Source organism: Geotrypetes seraphini, chromosome 1 (genome assembly GCF_902459505.1).
Source record: "Geotrypetes seraphini chromosome 1, aGeoSer1.1, whole genome shotgun sequence".
Taxonomy (NCBI): Eukaryota; Metazoa; Chordata; class Amphibia; order Gymnophiona; family Dermophiidae; genus Geotrypetes; species Geotrypetes seraphini.
The window spans coordinates 77,154,127-77,175,169 of record NC_047084.1 but is presented as its reverse complement, the minus strand read 5'-3'; the positions used below and the strand labels follow the sequence as shown (position 1 = coordinate 77,175,169).

At 43.8% G+C, this 21,043-nt stretch overlaps 1 protein-coding gene across 13 annotated transcripts in view; it reads left to right on the top strand.

Annotated features, from left to right (window-relative positions):
- NEDD4L (NEDD4 like E3 ubiquitin protein ligase) overlaps nt 1–21,043 on the top strand; it is a 656,466-nt gene that overhangs the window by 474,709 nt on the left and 160,714 nt on the right. For 8 of the 13 annotated variants that reach the window (XM_033933707.1, XM_033933724.1, XM_033933698.1 and 5 more), the window contains 4 exons: nt 3,327–3,389; nt 9,350–9,409; nt 11,784–11,843; nt 13,700–13,759. The exons of 2 other annotated variants lie outside the window; for them this stretch is intronic. In XM_033933707.1, the coding sequence (XP_033789598.1) occupies nt 3,327–3,389; nt 9,350–9,409; nt 11,784–11,843; nt 13,700–13,759 (243 nt within the window). The remainder of the gene's footprint in view (nt 1–3,326; nt 3,390–9,349; nt 9,410–11,783; nt 11,844–13,699; nt 13,760–21,043) is intronic. 3 more of the 13 variants (XM_033933658.1, XM_033933632.1, XM_033933652.1) reach the window with 2 other exon arrangements.

The following is a 21,043-nucleotide window of genomic DNA, read 5'->3' as shown; positions in this document are numbered from 1 at the left end:
GCAGTTACCTAGGGTTCATAGACAACAACGCGGAAGACAAAGGCGCGTGCCGACAACTGAGCGCAAGACGGAGGCGCGCGCCGAAGAAAATTACTATTTTTAGGGGCTCCGACAGGGGGTTTTGTAGGGGAGCACCCCCAGTTTACTTAATACAAATCGCGCCGGCGTTGTGGGGGGTTTGGGGGGTTGTAACCCCCCACATTTTACTGTAAACTTAACTTTTTCCCTAAAAACAGGGATAAAGTGAAGTTTTCAGTAAAATGTGGGGGGTTACAACCCCCCAAACTACCCACAACGCCTCCACAACACGGCGCGATCTGTATTAAGTAAAGTGGGGGGGTTCCCCCCCACGCCCCACCCTGTCAGAGCCCTAAAAACAGTAATTTTCTTCAGCGCCCGCCTCCGTGCTGCGCTCAATTGTCTGCTCACGCCTTTGTCCCGGTGCGCTTTTGACCTGACACCGTTACCTAGTTGTGAGGAGCTCACTTTGAAAGGCGCGCAGTAATTGAATAGTAACACTACACAACAAATTTTAACTTTTTTTTCTGGGGCAAGAAGAAAATGAGGTTTACTTTATAGAATTTGTCCTCCTGTGTATGAAAATAGCCTCAGTTTTCTCCTATCACCTATAGTTTTTGAGCAAATCGCTAATATTTATAGCAATGAGAAGTCATAATGTAACGCATTGTGCCGATTTAAGAGTGCCTATAAATATTATTTTCTAGAATCGTTTTGCTGTTGAAGTGTGTTTATAAATGAGATTAGGAGCATCTCTAATTAATGTCCAACAATAGTCAGCGAGCATTGATGAATTCCATCTGTCCCGATATCGATGCTCCATTGTAGCAATGTCCTGGTGAAACCTTTCCCCGTGCACATCACTAACACTACCAAGATTATCGGGGGGGAAAAAATTAATTTGAGGCAAACCATTTTAATATTTCACAGATTGTTATAGAATTCATTCCAAGCATTAGAAAATATAGTGAAAATGTTAATTTTTGCATTATAGTGCTCTTTTGCCAAAAATCAGAGGGTTATACTGAAAAATTAAGGTCAGTTTTGAATTCAGCAACCCCAAATCGCTCTAGAACACCCACTACAATTCATGCCCCCAAACCTCTGTTGCACAGTGAATTAGTGACGGGATGTTTTGCTTTATTATCCGTGGTTACAGTGGTCTAGCTGAGGGTATCAACAAACCATTGACCATTCAAGCTTGAACGCCTTCACTGCTCTGGCTGTGACGTGACGCAAGTATAAGTTTATTTGCCTACGTCAGAATGCAGACATAGAGCTGAATTCCTTCTCAGCTATGGGGGGTTTTTTTTTCTTCTTTTTATTTGAGAAGATTTTATTTTGTAAAAAAAAATGAAATACACTTTTCATGCAAGGCTCGCCATGCAGGGTCTGAGAATGATGTCATCTTGGGCAGAGTATGGGGTTTTAAGGTTCTACTACTTGACACCAATGCCATCATAACGATTTCAGGATTAATTACCGTATTTTCACGCATATACCGCGCACCTGTGTAAAACACGCACATGGGTATAGCACGCGGGAAACCTAAATTTATATAAAGAAATTATTATATACCGCGCATGCTGCTCCATGAATTTAAATCTCTTTCTGCCATCCCGACTCTCCTCTCGCCGCTCCATGAATTTAAATCTCCTTCTTCCGTCCCGACTCTCCTCTCGCCGCCCTGCCCTCTGCCCCGAGTCTCCTCTCGGCCCGACTCTCCTTTCGCCGCCCTGCCCTCTGCCCCGAAGGACCGCTCACACTCCCCCCAATGTCCGATTCATCCCCCAGAGCCCCCCCCCCCCCCGCACGGAGAAGCTGCCTACCGTTGGTTCCCGATGCCAGTGAGCCCTGCTGCTTCCTCTGCTGGCGGTCCCGCCCCTTCTCTGAGCCCTGCGCTGCTTCCTCTGCCGGCGGTCCCTCCCTTTCTCTGACAGCAGAGAAGGGGCGGGACCGCGGCAGAGGAAGTAGCGCAGGGCTCAGAGAAGGGGCGGGACCACCGGCAGAGGAAGCAGCAGGGCTCACTGGCATCGGGAAACAACGGTAGGCAGCTTCTCCGTGGGGGGGGCGCTGGGGGATGAATCGGACATGGGGGGGGTGTGAGCGGTCCTTCGGGGTGGGGCAGGGGGATGAATCGGACGTCGGGGGAAACTATGTAAAAAAAATTTGTACAACGCGCTCAGGCATATAACGCGCATGGTTATGCTCGGTTTGTAAAATCGTGTATAACGTGCTTTATATGCGTGAAAATACGGTAAGCCTTCTGCTACACCATTAAACATTATCTTATATCATATAAAATGTCTATCCTTGCCCCTCCCAGCATAATTTTTCTGAGATTATAAATATGCTATGCTATTTCCTTTTAAGAAGATAGGGAAGGACATGGGGCTAGAACTTGCTGTACTTTTATTATTTATCAAATTAATTATAATAATACAGCCCTTTGGCATGACAAGTGAGCAAAGTGCACTTTGAGGAAAAAGTGCAAGTTCTCCTTTAGGGGAGAATTCATGAAAGGGCGCTAACAGATTTAGCACGCTCTAATGTTTAGCGCACACCCACAGGAATATAATGGGTAGCTTGACATTTAGCGCGGTAGCACAATTGGCATCCTGCGATGAATTGCTCTCTTAGGGCCCCATTTATAGAGTGGCGGTAGCGATGCTGCCGTGGTGAGTGCACCGAAGCCCATAGGAATTGAATGGGCTTCAGTGTGTTTACTGCGGCAGCATCGCTACCGTGGCTTTGTAAAAGGGTTCCTTAGGGCTCCTTTTATCAAGCCGCGCTAGCGGTTTAACGCGTGTAATAGCGTGTTAAACCGCCGGCCGTGCTAGCCGCTACCGCCTCCTCTTGAGCAGGCGGTAGTTTGGGGCCAGTGCAGGGGTTAGTGCGTGATGAAAGGTCGTGCGCGTTAACCCCTCTAGCGCAGCTTGATAAAAGGAGCCTTTAGTGTTTAAAGCAAAGGCTTTGTGCAAAGTACCGGTGAAGAAAACTGAATATGACCAAAATGCTCTGAAAATGAATTGCACATGTTAAATATGTGAATAATTTTACTAAGATTAGAATTCACAATTTTTTAAAAAAATATTTCTAATATTGATCATCTTGAACTATTCCTAAAATAACTGCTGTTCAGTGTCGCAGTAACTCACGATAACTTTGATTTAAGGGCCTTCCTGTTTACTCTGTTAAATGAATTCCAATGTGGCTGTAGGTTCAAATTGCCTAAAAAGCGAAAGTAAAAACAACTCGACATCTTTATGAATATTATTTGTTTGACTGTGACCTTAATTATCCTTTAGCGGCCGTGTGTCCCAGATAGGAGACCACGTTCTTCAACTGTCACAGGTGGCGAAGACCCTATGGTAATGACCTTCCTTAAATGTGCTCTGCAAACGGGAAGGATGGATTAATCTGTTGGCTTGCTGGGTATCTGAGGGCTTTCCCGTACTTTCTCTCATGCTGGGGCTTCATCCAATGATTTTCTGAAAGAGCAGTACTGATTTTTTTTCTTCCACTTTTATTTTAAAATTTGTCATCTGTTACATGCTATAGAAGTGTTTGTAAAACATTTGACAAAACACAGAACACTTAACAACAAAGGAATTGTTTATTTAAAAAAAAAAAATCCTTTTGCATTTGAAATCATACTTCAATTTATCAAAATAATACATTAATTATATATTTAAAATATCTTTTTACAAATTAATCATGATAAAAGTGGAATAATACAGTCTTGAGGTTTTCTGGCAGAGCAGTTCTGTCCACTTTCTTCAGTGTTTCAAGCAATGTTTTCTTTCCTCATGTCTAACGATAACGTCTTTGGGGGAACACCCTTCATTTTACATCTTGCCTCTTCCTAATAGTAAATGCTTCTTTGCTTATTACACTTCTCCCTCGTTATTCGCGGGGGATACGGGCAGAACCGGACCGCGAATGGCGAAAACCAGCGAATATCCGGCTCTGACTCACCCCCGCCTCCCTGCCGCCTTCCCGGCCTTACCTGGTGGTCCAGCGGGCTTTTGGGGCAGGAGCGATCTTCCTACGCTCCCGCCCCGTGCAGATCGCCATGAGGAAATGGCTGTGGGGAGTTCCCGTCGTAGTCTCGAGAGAATACGGGAACTCACAGCAGCCATTTCCTCATGGCGATCTGCACGGGGCAGGAGCATAGGAAGATCGCTCCTGCCCCGAAAGCCCGCTAGACCACCAGATAAGGCCGGGAAGGCGGCAGGGAGGTCAAAAATAATGTTTTTTTTAAATTTTCCCCCTCCCCAGAAAAAAATCGCGATTATGTGAAACCGCGAATGGGGAGGGGGAAGTGTACTTTGGTCATATAGATGAAACTGTTGACCTCATAATAAAATGACTGCCCAGTATGAAAATTTTAGAAAAGACAAAAAGTTTTGCATTTAGTGGAATTGAAAATCAAATTGAATTTACTCTAAATGTAGTGGCCGCAGCTTGAGGCATCTGGAAGTGCGCGGACGTCGTCGCGATGATGTCATCACGTCGATGTCCGCGCATGTGCAAAGGCCCTCCAGACAGACATGAGCCGCCAGTGGGGGTGCTGGAGAGACGGACGTGCCTCTCGTTGCGAGTCAGCCAGTCTCCCCCTCCCCGGCGTCTTGCGGCACACCTGAAATCTCGGGAGGCACACATTTGCGATACACTGTTATAGATGATTAATATTAAGCGTGACACAAATCAGTCCTCCTCTTCCTAACTGTTCCTAAAGGAATTGTAAATGTTCCTCGTATCCATCTCTCTCTCTCTCTTCTTGTAATAGCCCGCTCCTTACTTTGATGACTTCCGCTCAGTATGTTATTTGCTCTATATTTACTATGAAACACATTGTTATCTCTCAAATTGTAAGTCACCTTGTTATGCATAGAGTGGCCCAGAAATTGCAGATTAGATTTGAAAATGATTTCTTCAGCATTTTGTGATTTACATTTGAACTGTTTTTAAAGTGCTCTGTGCAAGAACAACCTAGTACTGTATGTGGCTTTTTTGTTATTTTTCTAGCAGGGGACCATAGCACCAAAAAATGCTCAGCGTGAGAGCAAAGATTGTTGCTGGACAAAGTGGACGGCACATGGGGGTAGAAGTTCTCCTCCAGTGACACATCTAAGTTGAGGGGGGTTCCCTTTCTGACATGGTCGACCTGGCTGCTCAGGCACATCCTGAGTAATTTGCGCAACTAAAGTCCCTCCGCACATACATAACGCACATTTCCCCCAAATATTACTCTATCCCTGTTCTCCATCTCCTCTCCTCAGCACTTCTGCTCCGACTCTATCCCAGCCAGTTCTAATCCCCACCATCCTGTTTCCACTTCCATCCATTTCAAGTTGATGCTCCCCCAGATTTTTTAATCCTCATGTTTATTCCATAAGCTTGTTGGCAGTCCCACTTCTGAAACAGCTTTTCTTGGAGGGGGTGGAGGGTTCTGGATTCTCAGCAAATTTGAGCTGCTCGTTGCTCAGTCTCTTGCACTGCTCTGCCTTATAGAACTATAAAAGAGTTTAGACACCACATGGTTCACTTATAGAAAGCTGAATGGTGGAGGCAGAAAACAGAACAACTGATATAGAAGTATTGTAGTGCTAGTAGCAAGGCTCTGGGGAGGAGGGGGAAAGAGTCAGAGGCCATAATTATGGTTACTGGTGGTTGCCTTTGGCCACTGGGCCTCACAGTTAGGGTTACCAGGCGTCTGGATTTCGCTGGACATGTCCTCCTTTTAGGCGAGATGTCTGGGCAACTGGATGGCTTTTCAAAACCTGGCATTTTGTCCTGGTTTTGGGAAAAGCCTCCAGCTAGGAGTGACGCCGGGATGGATACAACGCAGTGATGTCACGGCCACACCAGTGCATGCACAGATGCTGTCCTGACAAGTGAATAATTTGAGGGGGTGGGGCTGGGCAGGGCCATGGTTCTGGATCTTAGTTCTGGAAAATTTGATAACCCTCACAGTGAAGATATGATGTCCTGTGCAGCTAAATACATTTAGTGACAGCAGAAGACAGATTTCATTTGGGTTAAATTTCCCTGCGTGCACATAAAGAGGGGAAATGTTATAACAGCGCACCTAGCTTAAGATGTCAAGTAGGCCCCTTCAAGCGCTGTTTTATAAAGGCGCATGAGGAGAGTCCTTGTGAGTCCCTTTCTCTGACGTCAGAGAAAGGGCGGGACCGCCGGAAGAGGAAGCAGCGCAGCAGGGCTCAGAGAAGGGGCAGGACCGCCGGCAGAGGAAACAGCTGGGCTCACTGGCATCCGGAAACAAGGTAGACAGCTTCTCCATGGGGGAGGGGGGAGACTGTGGGGGTGCGAGCGGTTCTTCGGGTGGGAGTGCGAGCGGTCCATCGGGGTGGGAGTGCGAGCGGTGGGGGTGCGAGCGGTCCTTCCGGATGATGAATCGGGCGTCAGGCGAGGTGGGAACTATGTAAAAATATTTTTATATACCGCGCTCATGCGTATACCGCGCAAGGTTATGCACGGTTTGTAAAAACACGTATAACGCACGCGTTATATGCGTGAAAATACGGTACAATGTATATGACAAAAACTGTACTGAGCTTGTAGGGGCCAACTCTTAAACTTGCTCTCGAGCAGGTGTAAACATCTGTGCCTAGATTATTCATGTATGCTTCTAGGTTACTGTATTTTATAGTCTATGCAGGTACTTGCGAACTCCTCCTACGCTTTGCTCAAACTCTACCCCAGTACATGTTTTCTAGTAGAGTATGTGCCATATAACAAACAGATTGTTATAACAAATGTAAGTGGCTCTAGCCATCTTGCTAGACAGATCAGATGATCTGCACTGGTCTTTATCTGCCATCTGTTACGGTATTAATTGTCTTAACTATATAGGAAATATCCTCTATGAATCATATAATGCCCCCATGTGAGCGCCTCTGTGTTTGGGGTCAACCTAGCTTGAGTCTCGTTCATGCAAGCTCTGCTGGGCCTTGGAATGATTTCATCTGGTGCTTCCACCTGAGGAAGACGGGTATTAGTGTGAGAAATGCTCATTACCAGAACTCAGGACAGACTCGGTGGAGCAGAGAAATGATCTTATTATTTGCTCTTGCAAGAGGGTGTCCACCCACACCAGCAGAGTAGGCACACCCTGCCCCCTTTTCAGCATCATTTTTCTGTCCATCAAATCCTGTCCACTTGTCTCTTTGGGGAAGGCAAAAGTGTCTCACAACCTATCCCCTCAACCCAAGTACCCCATGTGCTAAGGACCCCCACCCCTGTTTACAATTTTCCTTACATCGTATAAGACTTGGGTCAGCATGCCCCCCCCCCCCTTTCAACAGCCCAGATGCTATACTCCCCTATCTTTGTTCTGCAGACCCTCACCTCCTCCCTTCTGTCCACTATCAGCAACTTGCTGACTCATAGTTCAGCTGCCAGTGTTATCCATGGTTCCCCCTTTTTCATGTTACAGTATAATGTTAAAAAAGTAAAGAAAACACATTTTATTCTTCTATTCAGGCTAAGAATACAGATGCCTCCTGTCTTTGCAATTCACTAAGCATATGCAAATTCATTACCTCTGATTGCCTTAATCCCCTAACCAATGAATCACCATATAAATCAACACTTTTCAGCAAGTTAGCCCTAACATACTCTGGCAATATATATCCATATAATGCCTGTAACCATATAAAACCTACAAATCCATGTTCCTGACATTACCTTATGTGCACTCATTAATGTATCAATGAGTTTGTGTATGTGCGTACACTTCTCCCTCCATATTTGCAGTTTCAGCAATTGCGGTTTTGATTATTCACGGTTTTTAGCTTGCTGGTTCCTCCCCCCACCCCAAATTACATCAGCTTGCATAGAGAAATCGCCGATTCCCAGCACTTTCTTCGCCGTGTTTTGCCTCTCCTTCAGGAACAGGCCAGGTCTTCCGCTGTGTTATTCACGGTTTCACCATATTCACGATGGTTTTTAATAGAAAACAGCGAATAACATATGAAAAAGCTATTTGTGGTTTTTCTGTATTTACGGTTCTGTAATCCCCCTATCACAGCGAATACGGAGGGAGAAGTGTATTATGTTATCTAGTCCCTAAATTATGTTGATACCTTTCTCTCACTGTCTATATATTATATCCTTTCTCTCACTATACAGGTACTTTTGTACCTGGGGCAATGGAGGGGTAAGTGACTTGCCCAGAGTCAACAGGAGCTGCAGTTCCCATAGTTCTCAGGCCACTGCACTAACCATTAGGCCACTCCTGGGTTCTTTACAGTTTGCACTTTGCAATCTGCCGCCACACCCAGAACCATTCCCTACAGCAGTGTCTCTCAAACTTTTTTAGCTCCAGCACACTAAAGGGAGCAAATGTTTTTCATGGCACAGTATAATTAAAATTATAAAATTGCAAATCCAACAAAAAAAAATTAAAATTGAGAGGTATTTATTTAAAGTTCTTTAAGCTATGTATGGGTAATTTGTAACAACGGCAAAAATAAAGTAGAATTGCTAATCAATGCAATGGATGTACTTGTTTTTGAGGGCAAATTAACTCAAAACATGGCTCGATAGTCGACAAGCAAACATGCATTTCATCATCCACCATCTGCAGCCGTCGTCTTTTTTTCCAATTTAATTTCTGTTGGAGCTGAAAATCCAAGTTCTCGAACATAAGAAGATTCAAACGGTAACAAAGCCTCGATTTGCTTTGTTGCTCAAGTTAGGATAACTACTGCATTAAAAATAAAGTTACTTGCTGTTAGTTTGTCAAGGACCAATCTCATCAAAGAATGATGCTTCTCCGGGCAGCTGTATCCTTATGCACACAGACACTCATAGCATTGACAGACAACGTATATGTCATCTATGCTAATGTATACGTATGAAGGGGATTTTAAAAAATAAAATTCTGGAATCTTTCATGGCACTCCCAGAATCTCTTCGGGCATACCACTGGGCCGTGGCACACAGTTTGAGAGACACTGGTCCTAAAGTTTCTCCCAAGCTACATGGGTAAAGGATACAAAGGAGGGATGGAGGTAGGTAAATTTGGCTCTGCTGGGTAGGGGGATGATTAAAATGTGTGGAGGACCATGGTGAAGCTCCCCTCCCCCCTCCCGTGCAGGTTTGCCTAGGGTCCAGTTTAGTGTTAATCTGCTCTGTCTGTGGTTCTATAATGCCTTTCAGTTGTGACCTATTAGAAATCTTGATTCACAATTAGTTCTGACAAAATAGAAAAATGTACTCAGTTGTTTAGGATGAGAAAATTAAAGTTTGTCTCTCCTTAACGAATTTTCTTTTAATAGTAATGTTAATTATCATTTGACAGCCAAGTGTCCCTGATAAGAGAGTTCGTGCTTCCTCCATCACAGGTGGTGAACAGTCTACGGTAATAATCTTTCTCCTGCTCTCTATAAACAGGTGGAGGGTTGATCTAATAATACACTTTTAGCATACGTGTTTATTTTCATTAAGATGTTTTAAAGAGGCAGTACTGGGAGAAACATTTTTGGATGATTTAGTTGGAGGTTTGATACAATCGCAAACTTTACATTCTAAATTCTTTTGCCCTCTTTTTCATACTTAATTCCTTGGAGAGTAAATTGGAAGGGTGGTTTTGCTCATCTTTGAATCCCATGGGGGCATCAGGCTGACACTCGTGAAAGGCAATTCTATAACTGCATGAAATGCTATAAATACTTGAATATAAACTGATCCAAATATAAACAGAGATAACATTTTTAACCTAAAAAGGGGGAGAAAATGTTAACTTGACTATAAACCAAGGGTTTATATTCAAGTGTTGCCCAGCTGTACACCCAACCGCTCCTCCCGAACCTAGCACTGGCGTCTCCCCACTTCCACCTTTAAATCCTGGTGGTCCAGTGGTGTGGTGAGCCAAACTGGGATGTGAATGATCTCTCCCTCCCCCGAGTTGAGGTGTTGGATCTTGTCCCGGCTGTCACCTGGCTGTAGAATCACTATGTGCCCCTTCCTTCGTTCCCTTCCTCCCTGCTGTAGAAACAAAGCATGCCCCCCTCCCTCCTCTCTCTGCTGTAGAATTACCATGCTCTCCCTCCCTCCCTTTCTTGGAAAAGCAGCGTATGACTCCCCCCAGGCCTACCTTAATCACAGGTAGTCCAGCAGGGTGAGTTGTGACAGGAGCGATCCTCTTACACTCCTGCCTGCACACTCTCATTGAAAAATGGCTTCCATGAGGTCCTATGGCATTTGACTAGACTGCGTCAAGACTTGAGAATTGCCACAGGAACTCGCAGCAGCCATTTGTTCAGCGAGACATCACGGGCAGGAGCGTAAGAGGGTCGTTCCTGCACTAACTCATCCCACTAGACCACAAGTGATTAAGGTAAGCTTTGGGGAAGGCCTATGCTGCTTTTCCAAGGGAGGGAGGGGCTGTGTGGTATTTCTACAGCATGGAAGGAGGGAGGGGACACACGTTGATTCTAGCGCAGGGAGGGGGAGAGGGAAGGAAGGGGCATGCAGTGATTCTACAGCCAGCTGACAGGGTTGTTTTTTTTTTTTTTATAAAGACACTTGTGTCTATTTTTATCAAATAGGTTAAAAATATGTACCTGTGTGGCATTAATGCCCAGGTGACCTGCTATACATTTACATCCCACCATATGACTTTCGGGTTTTTGATTATAGATTCAAGCCTTTTTTTAAAAATTTCATATTTCTTTTTTTCTTTGCCAATCTAATACAAAATTGCCGTAAGAGGATTATGCAAAAACAGTAATAAATGCATGCAAAAATAAGCAATAAACTAAAATACTCAGATTAAAAGTCATTATATTCCATAGCTATAGCACAATTTAGAACACTAGCCTAGGATTTTGAAACGGAGGCCTGAGAGAAAAGCAAGACCCTAGCACAGATACTTTCCTGGATAAAAAGGAAACTTCATAAACCATTAGCAAGGTAGACTTGGGAAAATCCACTGGGGTTAAGTAGCATGGAATCCTGCCAGGTACTTGGGATCTGGATTGGCTGTTGCTGGAAGCAAGACACTAGGCTTGATGCATCTGTGCCTCAGCACCCTGAGGTTGTTGGTTCAAATCCACGATACTCCTTGTGACCCTAGCCAAATCACTTAATCCCTCCATTGCCCCAGGTCCATTAGATAGATTGTGAGCTCACTGGGACAGACAAGGGAAAATGCTTAAGTACCTGAATAAATTCATGTAAACCATTCTGAGTTCCCCTGGAAGAACAGTATAGAAAATTGAATGAATAAATAATTAAATGCGATACCAAATTTATTTTAAGAACATTGCAAATTAGTGTCTAAGCCTTTAGATATTATCTGACTCTTTTACAAAGCCGCACAGCAACGGCCCCAAAGCCCTTTTTCGGGGCCATTAGCGCAGCACAGCCGCTAGTGCGGCTTTGTAAAAGAGGCCGTATGTGTGTGTGTGAAAAAAAAAATTATTACAGGAATTAATCAAGTAGAGATTTATGCTATTACATTGATAAAGGAGACATACTTAAGGAAAGTTTATCTCCTGAGAAATATTGATGACAATCGCATTTCCAACTTGAGTGAGTTGCTTTGACAAAGATAATTTCTGAAGGAGTTATAATTTACAGTCACGTTTTACGGAACTGCCCATTCTGACCACACCATTCTGCCAATCAAGCTCATATCTTTTCAGAACAGTCATAGGTGTACATGATGGCAGAACCTGAAACTTTGAACATGAGCACAGAAAATAATATTTAATATAATTATCATTCAACAGCCAAGTGAACCAGTTAGCGGCGCTTCTGCTTCAACTGTCATAAGTAGCGAAGAACAAACGGTAAAGTATCGCGTCTTGCATTATGTCTAAAAAGGTGAAGGAGTCTGTCTTGGGGTATAGGGTACCTTTGATACACATTCTTTTCTGTAACATCACCGAATTGGTTTTTAGCAGCAGTACTAGGGAAATGTTCTTAGGCAATTCAGTTCATGTGTAAGATAATCAATGTCACAGATCCAGCTTTTTTTCTGTGATTTATTTTTTCACTCCTAAAGGGATATCGATGTTTAAAGTACTGAAAGTTTGTGCTTATCAATTTTATTAGCTAATAGCTTCCTGGGTTTCTGTGGGTCTACATAAAGTAAAGTGGTACGGTGAATATTGCTTCCAAAATACTATGCAGGTATCATGCTGTGAAGTAGGGGTAGGCAATTCCAGTCCTTGAGGGCCCCAGACAGGCTCATCAGATCTGCACCAGAAACGATGCAAAAGAAAACAGATCCCAGATGAACTGCACCAAAACAAAATCTCTTTATTAAAACATCTGGGATCTGTTTTCTTTTGTATTCACAATGAATGGGGAGAGAGTGTGGCCCGATGTTTTAGGTTCAAAACCACACTGTTCCTTGTGACCCTGGGCAAGTCACTTAATCCCCTTATTGCCCCAGGTACATTAGATAGATTGTGAGCCCACCAGGACAGATAGGGAAAAATGCTTGAGTACCTGGATAAATTCATGTAAACCGTTCTGAGCTTCCTTAGGAGAACAGTATAGAAAACTGAATGAATAAATAAGTATGCATGAGGGAGATTTGCATACCAAGGAGGTGGTGCATGTTAACTCATGCATGTTAATATACATGTTAACTCGTATACTGTATGTTTATTGTGTAGATCCTGAAAACCTGAGCTGTCTGAGGCTCTCGAGGACAAGAATTGCTTACTCCTACTATAATTGGAATATAGACTCTGGGAAATGAATTCTTATAAAAAGAAGGCTTGCAGCTGTTCAAATAAGTTGCAGGTCTTCTGTTACTAAGGTAGTCCATTGTTTAGGAAAAATACAATAGATAAAAATTGGAAAGGAGATCCGGGGGTGAGACCAAAGTGAAGCAGAAATGGAAACATAGTCATGTTGACATTTTGAAGAATTTGCCTGATACTGCTGCTTTTAATAGATGAGACTGGGATAGATTTTTTAGATTTGATTTAAAGAACTATCCTTAAAAATCCTTGCAATTCCAAGAGCATAATTCAGTGAGGAATAGCAGTTTGGAAAAGTTATTGCCCCCCTCTGAAGAGTAAGTAGTCTTTCAAAGAGAGGTTATAAGGAAAAGCAAAATCTCCAGTTCGGCAGTCATTTCAGTTATTACTGATTATCAAATTTCAGTGACATGCATCGCTCAATTTTCTGAGATGTAAACATGCTTGTTATTGGCAATGCATATGCCAAGGCCTGAAACTCCTTTTCTTAATATGTCTATCCATTTGGACATGAGATTCCAAACTCAACGTTAGCATCACAATTTCCTTTATTGTGTAAAATGTTATACATTACTTGGAAGAAGAAAAAATATTCTCACAGAAATGCTTTGAGCAGTCAGAAGTTATAAATTGGCCATGAAGGTGGGCTAGGACATTTCGCCAATAAGGTGACATGCTTCTTAAGAGTGGTTATGAAATCCATGTAACACTGTGGAATAAAGTATTTTCACTTTAGAACTTGGCATTTTTAGCACATGTACCCATCTGCAATTGTCAGTGATTGGTGTTCTGGTTTTGCAGTAACTCCTTTAAAATTGTGTTCTTCGTGGTACCAATATGTTTCTAATCAAATCTAACAAAATGGTGGTGGTCTCTGATTACTGAAGCCTTGTTCCCTTAAGTACAATTTATTGTAAACATTTCATTAACAGCCAAATTCCTCAGGTAGGAGACGTCGATCATCAACTGTCACAGGTGTTGAAGAACCCACGGTAATGTTCTTTCTGATGTTTATAAAGAGGTGGAGGGTTTAACTGAGGAGCTTAAGCGGTCACGGATATATGCTGATACATTATTAAGTTGATATAAGGCAACATGACTAGGAAAAAGGAGATGGTGCCTCTGTATAAGACTCTGGTGAGACCTCACTTACAATATCGTATACAGTTCTGGAGACCTTCAAAATATCTAAACAGGATGGAGTTGGTCCAGTAGTCTTCATCATAAAGAGTATGGGGACAGACATAAAGATCTCAATATGTATACTTTGGAAGAAAGGTGGGAGGGAGGAGAAATGATAGACATTTAAATATTTACATTGCATTGCGAGTCTTCCAACTTGAAATGCATCATAGGATGAAGGTGAAAGTGGATGCATTCATGTAATCTGAGGAAATAATACTTTATAGAAAGGGTGGCGAATTTGTGGAATGGCCTCGCAGTTGAGGTGGTGGAGATGAAAAAATGTATGTGATTCAGTAAAGCTTGGGACAAGTACATAGGATCTCTGAGAGAGGAAGGGATGGACAGGCTGGATAGACCATTTGGTTTTTATCTGCCTTCATTTTTCTCTGATTCTATGGAAAATCAAGAATAAATCAGTTGGTATTTAATATGAACACATTCAATACAATCTCACTGTTTAGTACCAAATTACTGTCTACTCCATATCTAATAACCTATTGGGGGCTTACAGTTTGAGTACTTTCTGTGTATTCCCATACATAGGCCTAAAAGTAAATCAGGATGCTGCTCTTCTGTTTAATATTAGAGCCCCTTCTCCCTGATGAACCAATTATTTAACTTTTGTATAAAAGATAAAAACTTCTCTATTTCATATCTAGGCTCCCAAGATTATGCTTTTAAACAATGTCTGAGCTTGATTTTAAAGTCTTAACATTTGCAGCTGCTTCATTTAAGCTTTTTAAGCCATTTTCCTCACTTTATCATGCTAGCTCCTTTGAAAGTTAATGTTAATGCAATATATTTACAGTTAACTAAAATTTGATCATCATGATCACTATGGCCAAGCTGACCCAACATCATTACCCTCCCACCAAGTCATGCATCCAATAAGGACTATCCTGCAAATATATGCCCCTGTTGTTCACGCAATATAATTGTATCCAACAATTTCTATTAACTTCTGTCTCTGAAACCCAAACAAGGTTGAAGAAAGCTGTTATCACCTTATAATTATTTGTATGGACCTTCAGACCGCAGCCGGGCACTAAATGCTACTGGTTGCTAACCTCTTCATCAACTTTTATTGAGTATCTTAAAATTTGTTTTTTAACTTTATCTTTTTTATCCTTATCATTATTTTCAAAACCCGAAGAAAGCCACTTAACTTTCTAATGGGCTATCCTGTTTTCATTCACTTCTCTCGATATGCATGTTTCAAACAAAACTTTTCTTCAGGGTCGAGGGAAAACTGCAATGATAATAACACACTGCTTATACATCTATCTTCTCCTTAGGGTTTTAAATTACCGTATTTTCACTCATATACCGCGCACCCGTGTAAAACGCGCACACGGGTATAGCGCGCGGGAAACTGTAATTTATGTAAATAAATTTTTACATAGCGCGCACACCCGTATACCGCGCATGCCGCCCGACTCTCCTTTCGCCTGCCCCGACTCTCCTCTCCCCCTTGAAGTCCTGTCCCTACCCTGAAAGCCTGATGCCCCCCCCGAAGTCCGATTCACCCCCCCCCGCAGGACCACTCGCACCCCCACCCCGAAGGACCGCTCGCACCCCCACAGCCTCCCACCCCCCCCATCATGGAGAAGCTGCCTACCGTTGTCCTGCTGCTTCCTCTGCCGGCGGTCCCGCCCCTTCTCTGAGCCCTGCGTCTGCACTGCTTCCTCTTCCTGCTTCCTCTTCCGTCAGAGAAAGGGCGGGACCGCCGGAAGAGGAAGCAGCGCAGACGCAGGGCTCGGAGAAGGGGCGGGACCGCCGGCAAAGGAAGCAGCAGGACAACGGTAGGCAGCTTCTCCATGATGGGGGGGGAGTGGGAGGTTGTGGGGGTGCGAGCGGTCCTTCGGGGTGGAGGTGCGAGTGCGAGCGGTACTTCGGGGTGGGGGTGCGAGCGGTCCTGCGGGGTGAATCGGGGGGGGGGGAACTATGTAAAAAAAATTTGTACAACGCGCATGGTTATACTCGGTTTGTAAAATCGTGTATAACGCATGCGTTATATGCGTGAAAATACGGTACATAGCTAGAACACCCTAACAACAGATTTTGCAAAATAATAAATTATTTGCCTCTATTATATTACAAAATAAGCCGCTTACCATTTGAGGGAGCTTGTATCGATCTAGCAATATGGCTGCAGTTTGGAATTAGAGCTATTAAATACAGCTGACCAGACGCAACACAGATCATCTGACGTCACAGACCGCACCTATGCGGAACCCAAAATCAGGGAAACCTAACAGTAGAATACCATACGGAACAACTCTTATATAATGGATAACCATTCTATTTCCTCATTTAATCCTACTGGGGCTAAAGATTTTAATCTAAATATCCACTTTTGTTCTTTGATGGCTAATGCTTTCTGAATAGTGATGTGCAGTGGGGATCTGTGCTGGAACCGGTGCTATTTAACTTATTTATAAATGATCTGAAAATTGGAATTACAAGTGAGGTGATTACATTTGCAGATGATACTAAACCGTTCAAAGTGGGGCAGAAGCGAGTTCTCCGCGCTTCTGCCCCACTGCTAACCCGGTTGGTCGGTGGCCGTGGCGAGATCAGGTTTCTTCAGCCGCTAAGCGGCTTCCTGACTGGCTCCCGCGAATTCTCCTTCCCGCTGCACCTCTGGACCGCCAGGGATTCCAGGGGCAGAGGAGGTAGGACAGGGTGGAAAGCCCGGGATGGAAGGGGGGCTTTGAGCAGTGCCTGGCAGGGAGGGAGCTAGGTGCAGAGCCTGACAGGGGAGGGGGCACTGTACACGTGCATAAGTATTTTTTTTCTTTAAAAATGTTTTTAAAAAGGGGGTGCCGTCTTATACGTCGGTTTGTTCTAAACGCCGGCAAATACGGTAACTCATGATAGAGAAAAACAAAATATTGGAGTAAATATTGAGCCACTGGAGGTCAGCAATTTTTTTGCTGCCATTGGCTTTATGCTTGGATATTCAGTGCTAGGCAATGTCTTAAGTATCAACATTGAATCTGCGAATATGTGCAGATGTCCAGCAATTAACTGGTTAAGTGCCAGTCTTTAGCCTTAACTGGTTGTTATACCAGCCAGAAATAGGACTGTTATTTATGTGGTCCTGTTTGGCCTTGCAAGTAAAACTAGTTGTAGCCAGTCTTACTTGCAAGGCAGTTCAGCCTTCGATGCTCAAAAGGGTTCTCGGGGGCTTCTACCAATCGCAGTAGCAGATCCCTATGCAAATTCATTACAAGGAGCTCGTTAGTATTAAAATGAGCACTCCTTGTAATGCTCAGAAGGGAATGCCCACCTTTTACCAGGAAAAAAAATTTCCAGCAAGTCTGGAGCTGCCGATAACCGTTCGTGTGTTTTGTGAGTGTATGTCTTGCGCCTGTGGTCAGAATATTAGGCATGGGACACACATTCACACAGAGCATGCACAACAGCTGCATCCACAATCACTTGTGAAAACAACACAGAAAAAAAACCACGTTTACAGCTTCTGCAGATTGAGAACTGTATTGGCCCTGTGCCTACCATTTAGCTCTTCCCGTGCAGCTGCAAACGGGCACAAATAGAGTGCACATGATTTGCATGCTACTTGTGTGAGCATGCCCCAGAAAATTAAAATCACTCCCAACTTTGTATTTTTTTCCAGGTTGCCAGAGCTTTGTGCATCCTGCTTGATTCAGTTAAGTGCTGACTCCGTCTTCAGACTGCTTACTGAAAGACTGGTTTGGGCACTATCCAGTTTAGGTGTTTCTGAATTCATATAGGTAATTTAACCAGACCCATTCAATCGCTTTGAAAATTGATCCCTTAGAGAAGGAAAGGAAATCTAGAGAGAAGCACCAGCAAAAGACTTTGAAATAGCCAAAGCAGTTGGAAAAAGTAATAGGTGAGACAACAGTGAATGATAATGCTTCATCACAGAAGGATGAGGATACCATAAGAGGGGTCAAGAAATAGATTTAAGAAGAAAGACAAGAGATAAATTACTGGAAAAAATGATTGTTGAGCTGTGTGGGATGGATAAATATGCTGGGATCAAGGAGAGGGAAAGTCCACCTGTGAAAACATGATGATCATTTTCAAATTCATGCCAGTGAGACCATAACCTGTATTTCTAGTGTGAAAGACACTCTATTCCTGAACCTGTGGGTATTCAGTCCCTTCTCATGAGAATTCTTGTAGAGAAACTCATTCGCATTCTTTGCTCTGCCTCCCATACCTAATTGCTCTCCTCCAATTCCCCAGTTGTCTCTCTACAAGCGAGATGGTAGGAGCCAGTCTTTTCTACTGGTGTTTATTTTCAATTATATGTGGCAGGGTTTTAGACCTTTTGCAAGGCTTTGAGCGCAGACTTTGAGTTCGAAGGTCTACTTCCAAGGTCAGACTACTTTGCAGTACACCCTCTTGGACAGCCTGCACTAAATGTTCAGGGGCTCAGGGACTGTTCCCTTGGGGACAAGGCTTGCCCTAGATTTGTAACACAGTGGGCTTGAGCACAGGTTGAGGGGCTCTGTGGCAATTTTTCCAGGATCGGGGCCAACTGCTTTCCTCCCCTGGTTTGCTTGCATGAGGTCTGGTGGGGATTGAATTTTCCAGCTGGTTTGTTGGGCCTGAAAGAGATGCAAGCAGTCTGGATTCCAGATTTGTTGAGGCAGAAGTTCTCCCTGTAAGCTTTGTAGCTTCAGCACTTGCAGCTCTCAGCACATAGCTTTGCACAGTGAGTAACAGGCTGACAGTATGGAAAACAAAATCAAGGGTTCTTTAAAATTGATTTTTTTTTGGGGGGGGGGAGTTCTGGGGTTAGAGTTAGGTTCCTCCATCTATAAAATCCCAAAATTGCTAGTTTTTGGACCCTGGTGTAGTTCTCCTGGGCTATTTTTAATGCTAAAATAACTGCCTTGGCAGCCATCTTGAATTTCCTGATTTAAAAATAAAAGCCTCTATTTGCCTCCAAACACCTCGATTTTGCTAAAAAAAAAAAAAAAAAAAAAAAGTGTGATAAGACTCCTCAAGCCAGGATACCTTGGATTCATGCCAAGTTTGCAATGGATGGCCATCTGAGGATCGTCCATGTTCTACATGACCTGCTGTGTGTGAAGTGGATGAGAGCCACTGGTTTAGCTTCCTTGGTCCCTTGGGGGGAGGGTGTTAGTGTCCAGTTGGTGTGATGTTCAAGAAAGAAGTCCAGGTTTGAGCCAGAGAGCAGCACAAATGCGTCCCTGGTGAAGCGCAGCCGTGGTGGTGCTGCAAAACCCCAGAAAGGAGCTCGTGCAGGGGACGTCTGGATGTCCTGGTCAGGGGTTTCCCCCTGAATTCATTAATATGTTTAAAGATTACATGATTAATAAGGGCTGCATGGAACCTTCGGGGATTGCGGCCCTGGTTGGCACTGAGAGTTTCTCCCACCAAGAACGTAATTCGCTAACAGTACCATGTGCAAGATGGGGAGCTCCATTCTGAGGAAGACTGGGGTGAAGTGGGCTCTATTTCAATGCCTTTACTTTCCTAGTCAGTGTCCTCTGTAGCAGAAAATGCTGCTTCATCTCTAAGGAGGGTTTCAGATCTGCTGGAGGCCCCTGATCTCGGAGAGGACCCAACAGGCTATTTAAGCCTTCAGTGCTTTTGGAGGTGAGCTGCACAAAAGCACAAGACCACCTGCTTTCCCTGTCATCAGTACATTACCAAAATGCTCACAGACCATTTGGGTGGCCAAGCCATGGCAAAGCTGTATCCAATGGATGCTGAATTTAATGAGCTCTTTGTCCCACAAGCGGCGTGATATTAAAAGATGCCCAGGACTCCAGGCTTGATTTTGTATATAAGAAGCTCTTTGAGGCTGCGGCCCCTGGTTAAAACAGCCGCGGTGGCGTCCTTTGTTGCCCAAGCTTGCCGCTCCAAGCTGCACCGTAACATAGTAGATGACGGCAGATAAAGACCTGATTAGTCCATCCAGTCTGCCCAACCTGATTCAATTACATATTTTTTTTTTTCCTTTGCTATTTCTGGGCAAGAATCCAAAGCTCTGCCCAGTACTGTGCTTAGGTTACAACTACTCAAGTCTCCGTTAAAGCTCACTCCATCCCATCTATACCATCCCAGCCATTGAAGCCTTCCCCAGCCCATCCTCAACCAAAAGACAATATACAGACACAGACAGTGCAAGTCTGCCCAGTACTGGCCTTAGTTCTTCAATATTTACTATTTTCTGATTCTAGATCCTCTGTGTTCATCCCACTCTTTTTTGAACTTTGTCACCGTTTTCCTCTCCACCACCTTTCTCTGGCGCACATTCTAAGCATCCACCACCCTCTCCATAAAGTAGAATTTCCTTACATTGCTCTTGAGTCTACCACCCCTCAACCTCAAATTATGTCCTCTGGTTTTACCATTTTCCTTTCTCTGGAAAAAAATTTGTTCTACGTTAATACCTTTCAAGTATTTGAACGTCTGAATCATATCTTCCCTGTCCCTCCTTTCCTCTAGGGTATACATATTCAGGGCTTCCAATCTCTCCTCCTATCTTTTGGCGCAAACCTATCATTTTCGTCACCCTCCTCTGGACCGCTTCAAGTCTTCTTTTGTCCTTCACTAGATACTGTCTTCAAAACTTAACACAATACTCCAAGTGGGGCCTCATCAACGACCTGTACAGGGGCATCAACATATTCTTCTACTGGTTACACCTCTCTTTATAAAGCCCAGCATCTTTCTGGGAGCAGCTACCGCCTTGTCGCACTGTTTTTCGCCTTTAGATCTTCGGACACTATCACCCCAAGGTCCCTCTCCCCATCCGTGCATATCAGCCTATCACCTTCCAGCATATACTGTGGCAAGGGCACTTGGGCTAGGCAGGTGTGACCCTGATGTAGGGAATTAGAGGTGAAGCTGATGAGGTGAAATCACACAAACAGTGCTCAAGAAGGGCATAGGAGGGGGCTGAAGAGGTGGTAGGGGACCAATGAGGGGATGGCAGATAGAGATGTTGGTACAGTTAGGATTTAAACACAACTTCAAATAAGTGGGCCTTCAGTCTGGATTTGAATACCGCCAGAGAGTTGAAACCGCAAGACTAATCTGAACTGGCAGTGAATGGTTCA